This window comes from Schistocerca gregaria, chromosome 3, assembly GCF_023897955.1.
Source record: "Schistocerca gregaria isolate iqSchGreg1 chromosome 3, iqSchGreg1.2, whole genome shotgun sequence".
Lineage (NCBI taxonomy): Eukaryota > Metazoa > Arthropoda > Insecta > Orthoptera > Acrididae > Schistocerca > Schistocerca gregaria.
The window spans coordinates 305,833,887-305,843,940 of record NC_064922.1 but is presented as its reverse complement, the minus strand read 5'-3'; the positions used below and the strand labels follow the sequence as shown (position 1 = coordinate 305,843,940).

General features: G+C 37.8%; 1 protein-coding gene across 2 annotated transcripts in view; it reads right to left on the bottom strand.

The window, feature by feature from the left end:
* LOC126354204 (intermembrane lipid transfer protein VPS13B) overlaps window positions 1–10,054 on the bottom strand; it is a 192,381-nt gene that overhangs the window by 146,244 nt on the left and 36,083 nt on the right. For both annotated transcript variants that reach the window (XM_050003660.1, XM_050003661.1), the window contains exons 6-7: window positions 5,062–5,165; window positions 3,707–3,968 (exon numbers count right to left, since the gene is read on the bottom strand). In XM_050003660.1, coding sequence (XP_049859617.1) covers window positions 3,707–3,968; window positions 5,062–5,165 — 366 coding nt within the window. The remainder of the gene's footprint in view (window positions 1–3,706; window positions 3,969–5,061; window positions 5,166–10,054) is intronic.

The following is a 10,054-nucleotide window of genomic DNA, read 5'->3' as shown; positions in this document are numbered from 1 at the left end:
GTTTGCTTTCCATATTTCCATTCATGAATGTAGAATGAATTAATATGGGGAACTTTTATTCTTAGACATGAGATACTTCATTCACAATAACACGTAACAAAAATTTTTATATACCATTCATCCTCAGCCTTCTGTAGATAACTATCTATCATTAACAACAGTTTCACAGTACAGTAGTCCCTTATGAAGTCACTTCTTAATAACCATTCAGGAATGAAACCACAAGTGTTATAAATATAACACCAGTAATAAAACTGACCTTCATTATTCATGGCTTAGTGTGATACTTAACCAGAAACAGTCAAATAAATATGTACAGCCACTCCCTTGGGATTTTAAAATGCTGATGGACAATAAGAACAAGTTTAAAAGAAATCCTTCTACTCCATTTCATTTGTGCGTATTAGGAGAGACCACACACATAGTGATTTGTAACCTTGTAACCATTCATTCAAACCAGCACAGAGCCATATTTCCCTTGCAGAAATATATTATTTTTGTCAATCAGTTTTGACATAAAACACATTATGTCGAGATACACAGAACACAATCCATGGCATATGAAAGTAAATAAGTAATAATGAAAACAATCAATTACTGACAAAATTATTTAATTGGAAAGATAAAAAATCTACTCACCAAGTGGCAGTAGAACATACACATAAAAGACTGTTGTAATTAGCAAGCTTTCGCAGGCAGTGGTGAATCAGTCTTTCCTTCTCATCCCGTACGGTAAGTCTCCCCTGACCTGTGGTTCTGGCTAACTTTCCTGAAATCTAACCCTTTTGCTAGACCTCTCCAGTCCTTTACCTTCACCCTTCTTCCTTCCTCATCAACCCTTCTGCCTGAAGATGGAGCCGCTGACTCCAAAAACTTGCCAATTACAACAGTCTTCTATGTGTGCGTTTTTCCATCACTTGGTGAATAGATTTTTTATCTATCCAATAAAGTAACTAAGTAAGTCGCTCACTCTTACACTCATGGCATATTCATGGAGTACCATTAAATGATAAAAACACCTCCAAGTACACCATTCTTCACAGATTTAAAATAATAATAAGAAATTGTATAAAATTTGGTGTAAAGGATGCCCTTATTGTTATTGTTATTATTATTATTACTACTACTACTACTACTACTACTACTACTAATACTACTCCTGCTGCTGCTGCTGTATTGCTAAAAAATTATGATACCATGAACAGATACATAAGAGAGGTAATCATAAAGATTAAATGACCACTTAAAAAACAGAGTTGAGCAATTAATTTTTGATTTATTTCCAGGTACATGTCTGCAGTACTGGCACCAACATCTTTAGAAGACCTTGAACAAAGTAGCACAGTATATATATATATATATATATATATATATATATATATATATATATATATATATATATTTTAAAAACAAAGATTCCAAGACTTACCAAGCGGGAAAGCGCCGGCAGACAGGCACATGAACAAAACACACAAACACACACACAGAATTACTAGCTTTCGCAACTGATGGTTGCTTCTTCAGGAAGGAGAGGGAAAGACGAAAGTATGTGGGTTTTAAGGGAGAGGGTAAGGAGTCATTCCAATCCCGGGAGCGGAAAGACTTCCCTTAGGGGACAAAAAGGACAGGTGTATACTCGCGCGCACACACACACACACACACACACACACACACACACACACACACACACACACACACACACACACATATCCATCCGCACATACACAGACACAAGCAAGACACACCCTCTCCCTTAAAACCCACATCCTTTCGTCTTTCCCTCTCCTTCCTGAAGAAGCAACCATCAGTTGCGAAAGCTAGTAATTCTGTGTGTGTGTTTGTGTGTTTTGTTCATGTGCCTGTCTGCCGGCGCTTTCTCACTTGGTAAGTCTTGGAATCTTTGTTTTTAATATATTTTTCCCATGTGGAAGTTTCTTTCTATTTTATTTACATATGGATATGTGTGTGTGTGTGTGTGTGCGCGCGAGTGTACACCTGCCCTTTTTTTCCCCTAAGGGAAGTCTTTCCGCTCCCGGGATTGGAATGACTCCTTACCCTCTCCTTTAAAACCCACATCCTTTCATCTTTCCCTCTCCTTCCTGAAGAAGCACCCATCGGTTGCGAAAGCCAGTAATTCTGTGTGTGTGTTTGTGTGTTTTGTTCATGTGTCTGTCTGCCGGCGCTTTCCCGCTTGGTAAGTCTTGGAATCTTTGTTTTTAATATATTTTTCCCATGTGGAAGTAACAATAAACACACTGTCATGTAAAGATGTGAAACAGAGCAACACAAAAATGTAACACAAAGTGTTTCCAAACATTCCATTTCCCTTACTGATATTTCCATCATTTAATATTTCAGCAATTAATTTGTTTAATGAAGAGGTTTAATGAAACTATCTTCCTCTGAGACCTATTATTCTTCACTCAGAATAGAACATTCAAACACCTCTTAAGAGCTGACTTATACATGTCATTCTTGATACTTATCACTTATTCCTTCTTCTTTCTCTGTTTGGCTTCTATTAACGTTTCCTTATCATCAGACTACTTGCAAGCTGTACAGTGAGGTGACAAAAGTCATGGGATACCTTCTAATATCATGTTGGACCTCCTTTTGCCCAGTGTAGTGCAGCAACTCCAGCTGGCATAGACTCAACAAGTTGTTGGAGATCCCCCACAAAAATACTGAGCCATGCTGCTGCTATAGCTGTCCACAACTGTGAAAGTGTTGCCAGTGCAACCCATAAGTGTTCGATGGGATTCATGTCTGGCAATCAGGTGGGCCAAGCCAAAGCTCGAAGTGTCCAGAAGGTTCTTTAAACCAATCACAAACACTTGTGGCCCGGTAATATGGTGCATCGTCATCCACAAAAATTCCATCACTGTTTGGGAACATGACGTATGTGGATGGCTGCAAATGGTTCCTAAGTACCCAGAGATCCAGAGTACTCAGTCTGCTCAATGTTAACATAGCCCACACTATCGTGGGGCCACCAACAGCTTGCACAGTGCCTTATTGACAACTTGAGTCCATGGCTTCGCAATTTGCACCACACTCAAACCCTACCATCAGCTCTTACCAACTGATATCGGGACTCATCTGACCAGGCCATGGTTTTCCAGTTGTCTAGGGTCCAACTGATATGGTCACGAGCCCAGCAGAGATGCTGCAGGTGATGTCATGCTGTTAGCAAAGGCACTCGCGATGGTTGTCTGCTGTCACAGCTCATTAATGCCACATTTTGCAACACTCTGTGAAGGTCGTCGGCAACTGCGTTGTTCATGATGTGATGTAATGCCAGAAATTTTATATTCTCAGCACACTCTTGACATGGTGGATCAGAGAATACTGAATTCCTTAACATTTTCCAAAATGGAATGCTCCATGTGTCTCGCTGCCACTACCATTCCCCATTCAAAGTCTGTTAATTCCCATCATGCAAACATAATCATATTGGAGACCTTTTCAGATGAAACACCTGAGTAAAAATGACAACTCCACCAATGCATTGGCTTTTTATACCCTGTCCATGCAATACTATCACCATCTGTATATGTGCATATCATTATCCCATACTTTTGTCAGCTCAGTGAATGCTGTCACAGTATTGGTAATGTTACTTGTTTAACGCAACTGAGTATTATTCATATCATTTTCCCTGTTTCATATATTATAAATGATATTGAAGGACGAGTTTACTACTAACCTAGATCCTGATCTGTGTCCTCAACGATCGGATGACTTCCAGTACTGCTGTCCTTGCGCATGCTCCTCTGCAACTCTCTACTATGAAGTGCACGAAGTAATAGCACTAAACGCATCAACATTGGCACTTGTTGTTCTGTCAAACTGAAATCCATGCGGCCACAATGCACATCAATTCGTGTCACCTTGGCTCGTTTTGATTTAGGTGACAGATAACTGCAAAGCAGTCGAATATCCAGGGAACATCGATACAGCAGAGGCTCCTGAACATTATCAATAATACACACACAAGTTATTACTTAGTTAATACAAAAAATCAGAATTATCGTCAACAAAAAATAATTTTAACATTATTTGGGACAGAAAACCAACATTTATCCACCAGTTGCTGAAGATGGAACAAATACAGCACAGCTCACAGAAGAAAAAATATAGAAAATTGAATCTCTGTCTTTTAAAACATGAAATAGTTCATTCTGTTGCAATGCAAGAGAGTGAAGCTTTTTACATTGTGCACGTGCATGTGCGCAGGGAGGTAGGGTTAGATATGAGAAATTTGTGAATGACAACAACTGGAAGTAGAGCAAGGCTCAAAATTAGAATGGAGTTATTAGTTGGATAAGGCAAGTTCTGATATGGACATTTGGTCAGTTTTGGTCATCAGTATGGATGGCAGACAAATATTTCCACTGCAGAGAATGGGTGCAGGAGATTGAATTTTTGATTAGTCCCATATAACACAATTTGGATGTGGAACTGAAGATGAGGTCTTGGATAGGACTGAGACATGAAAGACCAAATAATTCATGTCATTGCCACGTTTTATTGGGACTCATGCTTTTAAAATCAAAAACCTTACATAAAACACTAGGAGAAAAAAAAAAAAAAAAAAAAAAGCTCTGACAGGTTCATTCACATAATTTGAAGTTACTTGTTTTTCATTAATATATGTTTTAAAGTATGTAAAATATACATTCAGATATACTACACTGTCCAATATGAATGTTGCACATGTGTTTGTTCAACACATTTGTATGCCTTCTACTCTATCTATTACGTGTGTATTTTGTAGCTTATGTACAGATACACTTTGACAGCATTTTTTGTTGGAAATCATTTGCCTTTCAGTTCTGCCATGAACCATTTCTTTACCATGAAACTTTCCTATAGTAATTAAAACAATACAATCCAAAGATTACTTTTCTGTTGTAAAGTTACATTGTTGCTAGCACTGAAGTTAGGAGTTCCAAATATTTTATAATAACAAATATTAAATCATTTACAAGGTTGTTTCATAAAGAATAGTAATAACAGTATAGAATAGTATAGTATAGTATAGTATAGTAATGTCATTACCTGGTACATTTCAATCTTCCCTGAAGCATTTCTCTTATCAAGGCATATTGTGAGGTCGGTTAGAGAAACTACTTTCCTGAGTGTAACATCCACAGATGAAACATCTGGAACAAATAGAGCAACAAATGGTTCACTGCACAATCAACACTTTCTCGTACTCCAATGTGGCCATATTTCTATTCCCTTGTATGTAGATAAGTGTCATGAATGTTGAAAGGGATCTATAGTGATAACTAAAACCACAAGGAATACTCATAATAGTGATACTATCTGCTGTCTCTTTATAAAAGGAGAAACTGCGTGTTCACATCTGGCTCCAGAACACAAGTGGAACAGCTTGTGATTTATCATAATCAACATTGCACAATCAGACATAACCTTAAAAAGACATATATAAAGACAATGGGAGAGCCTGCAATGTCTTACTGAATGTTCTTCTGTACCAAACAGGGGAACACATGGTCAAAAAAACTGAGAGTACAAGTTTTGCCTCTCATTACTGGACTGGACATAACTATTCACTTACTTACTCTTAACATCAATGTCTGACTGCAATACAACATTCACTACTACAACAAAAAGAGCCCCACTGTGCATGTTTGGTGTTTAAATTGAAACTGATAACTGCTGACAGTTTTAAGAATGCATACAAAATAAGGAGGAAGGTTAGAAGCAATATGTTGTCATACTAGCAGACACACACTTTCAGTATAGCAACTCAAGAGACAAAATGTAAACATTTAGGCACTGGATTCTATCACATAATGATCCAGAGCAAGATACTAGAAGATAACATTGCGTGTATTCAACCGGGGACCTAGAAACGACAGAGAGGCTTCGTCCCAAGGTAGCCCTCCGTAGTTCACAATCCCACAACAGGCTACAGCAGTCCACCCACCTCTACTGCCACCCCACACTGAAACCAGGGTTACAGCGTGGTTCGGCCTCCAGTGGACCCTCCCACCCCGCCGCGCGAATGTCTCATACCAGACAAGTCTACCCCAAATGTTTGCACAGTAGAGTAATTATGATGTGTGCATACGTGGAGACAGTGTTTGCACAGCAATCGCCAACACAGTGTAACTGAGACAGAAGATGGGGAATCAGCCCGCATTCGCTGAGGCAGATGGAAAACCGCCATGAAAACCATTCACTAACTGGCCGGCACACTGGACCTCGACACTAGTCCGCCGTGCGGATTCGTACCAGGGACCTGCATGCCTTCATGCTTGGGAAGCAGCACATTAGTCCGCATGGCTAGCCAGATGGGCACAGAAGATAACATACTTCAAAATACGGCATAATGACATTTATGTTGAAGGAAGGCAGAGAGCAGAGTGGGGTAAATTCTGAAAAGGAAAACAGTACAGTCTTTTTTTAAAAAAAAAAAAAAAAAAAAAAAAAAAAAAAAAAAAAAAAAAAAGAAAGAAAGAAAGAAAGAAAATAGACATGTGGTAAAACCTTTGGAGCAATCCACAAATGTAATGAAGAAGAAGAAAGTGAAACATATACCTGGAAATATGGCCCAAGAATTCAATTCACTATCAGCAGCTCTGATTCTATCACAAGTAATGTCACTTGCATCAAAACTGTAATCACTGGAAAATTCACTTTCCCACTGACGCAGTTCAAGTGTTTGAGCTCTATGTAGCTATGATCCATAATAGAATAAAGCAGATTAAGCTAAATGGCTTGTCTGGATGCCACAGTGCTCGATCTTGTGGGCATGTATGAACTTGTATTTTTTTTGTCATGTTACAGAAAGAGCTATAGCATAATTTTTAATCTAAATCACAAGAGTGACTTAACATTCTTCACTTACTGTTGGTACAGACCAAACAGCGACTGTAATCTGCGATCTCTCATTAGTAGTTTAATATCTAACAACTGTGCTACAGGTAAACACAATAATGATTACAATAAAAAGCAACTGGAATGAAATGTTTACTGTGAAACATTGTTACTGTTCTACTAATTTCATTTCTGGAACTGATAATTGTGTGCTAATTGTTCTTATTAACGCATAATATTGTACAATAATGAAAATGCAGCAACGTAGTCATGCAACAGCTTATAATCACTTGCAATAAACCACAAAGATTCAGTTTATTCTTCACAATCGTCGTTTATTTCCAACAATCAAGGTAATGCATCAATTTTACACAGTGAACATATTTTAAGCATAGCACAAGAAATGAAGTAACAATTAGCTTTTTCCTCCATAAGTGTGCTCCATTAAAGCAGGCTAACATTCAAGCACCTAGGAATTCTCATGACCTCCACTATGATGATCATCACTTCTTTGTGAATACAACTAGGAAATTCCTGAAGACTTCTGTTTATTGCAAAAAACATCAGTATGTGTGTTTACTACAATGACAACGTACTGTCAATCATTCTAGTAACAGATATATTAAAACATAAAAAAACTGCTTATTACTTATAAAGTAGTGCTACTTTTCATTTAAATTGTCATCCTGATACTCTCTATCATCAACCTTTATTCCTAGCACAACACATTATATAATAAATAATGAGTACAATACTGTGTGTGTGTGTGACTCATGCGCGCGCGCACTTGCCCGGGCGCTGAAGTACAAGAGAAACACCGGCAAGTATTTATCAAATGCTGAAAAGCGATCAGCTACTGTTGGGATGACTGGTAGAGACAACATGTCTTGAAACTGAACAGCCACTGTCAAAATACGAGTTTCGCCATCTACAATTACGGAAAGGATATTCCACCCTAGACTTTCCACTGTTTAGTTTCACTGTCAGTGAGGTATACAGTACACAGAATTTATGCATTTAAACTCAAAATATTAGGTAAGAAAAGATGAACAGAAAGTGTAAAAATAAGTTTTAAAACAAATAGATAAAATCAATAAATATAACACTGCAAAATATTCATTAAAGATTTTTGTATATGTGTCATTTAAATGAACTTCCATGCATTAATGAGACAGGGAGAAAGTCATCATTTGCAGAAGAGTACAGCTAAAGGCAGTCAAAGACTATCCACCATGGAAGACATGAACGTGCAAAAGATCAAGCTTCCACCAAGAGAACAATCTTGGTATTATAAAAATACAGAAAAAGGAGTTGTTCTAAATTGATATTACAATATGATTTATTGCAGATATGATTTTAGTTGACTCTTAATGATTCTGTAAAGCTATGAATATGTGAATGTTAATTGAAATAAAGCAATGAATAATTTACTAATGCCAGTAAAAGTTACCACTTAATTGAAAAATGAGAAATCTCCCAAGCTTTCATTTATTTTTTTTTTTTCGTTTTTTAACTTAGTGATTCACTTAGAGAGAGAGGGAGGGAGGGAGGGGGGGGAGGGGGGGGGGAGTTAGAGAGAGAGAGAGAGAGAGAGAGAGAGAGAGAGAGAGAGAGAGAGAGAGAGAGAGAGCATTGGAATAATGGTAAAACACTATCATTGCTCTGTGGATTTTAAACTGATGCTTCATGAATTCCCAGTCATTAAAGTTACAAATATTACAAAAACCCAATAACAAGAAACTCGACAAATTTATTGGAGGGAAAAACATCACGAGCAGTTTTCAGCAATATGTCTTAGTTACACCTGCTCCAGATATGTTACTTTCAACAGCTGGTACAGAAATGTTCATCTTCAGCCACATGTAATTTAGTGCTGTGACTGCATGGGAGAAGGGGGCAGATGGGAGGGGGGGGGGGGGGGGTGCAGGTGCACAGCTAGTAAAAACATTTTTTCAATAAATACTGAACTTGTCACTTTCTAATAAAAATGATAAACCTTGCACTTCATTTCTTACAAAAAAGAATTTGTTCTTCACTTTACTAATAAACAAGATAACCTTACAACTCTCAGAGTTATCGCAACTGGATGAAATTATTGTAACTTGTTACCTTGATGGCACAGAGATGTGTGGCTGGCTGATCACTTATAACAAAAAACACTGATGAAACAATGAACCTGAAAAAAGGCCTTCCTAACAATTTAGAGAGCAAATCAGATATTTTACAGAATCTTGAAATTTGTACCAAATTTCTCCCATTGTCAGGTAAAACAGGTGGCACATCCTGCTTCTCCTCCTCCTACCACCACCACCACCTTAAAGGGTTGGGGATCATGTATTTATACCAGAGGTGGCACACATTTTAAAGTGAGGGAAAACTGATCACAATTAGTGTAGACATTCTGAACTGGCAGCCAATGAACCAATAAAGCAAGACATCCATCCTGCCAAAAGGATTGTCATGGGTATGTTATGCTCCTACACTTCTATCATCAGTTTGTAACAGTTAGTTTCTTGTGGTGACATACTACTCCTACTCAGTTCTTCCTATGGGCTGCTATTCTGGGGGTCAAATGCACAAAACATGGACACAATTAATTTAAATTGCAGAAAAGGGCTATAAGAATAACAACTATAAGTAGTAGTCAGGCTCAATGTAAAGAGCTATTTGAAAACCTGGGTATTCTTACTACACCAAAAGAGTAAACTAACATTACTAACTATTTCACAAAGAGTTCTATGCAAAATCTTGAAACAGGAGGCAGTTTGGACTTACATTTACTGGAGACGTATTGAGGGAAGGGGGGATCAAAACAGTAAGATTATTAAAATACATCTATTTAAACAGGCAGCTAAACCATTTGGCATAAATAATGGATATTACACAATTAAAGATTACTCAGAGGACTCACAGTAGCAGTTAATAAAGGGGATAACCACAACAACCTGTCATATTACAATACACGATAAAAATATAACACTTTTACAAGAAACTCATGTGCCAAAATACATAGCACATAACAGCACTGTTTTGCCATTCTCCTGAGCTAAACATCTCACTCATCAGGGTGGGATGTTGACTCAGTTTTTTAGTTAGAATGAAGGGAGAGCATGAAGACGTGCATGGAGCATAGTTGCATGTTCACTGACCTACAGTTAGTACAGGAGGCACATCAGCATGTTCATGGTCCAAGAGTCAACAG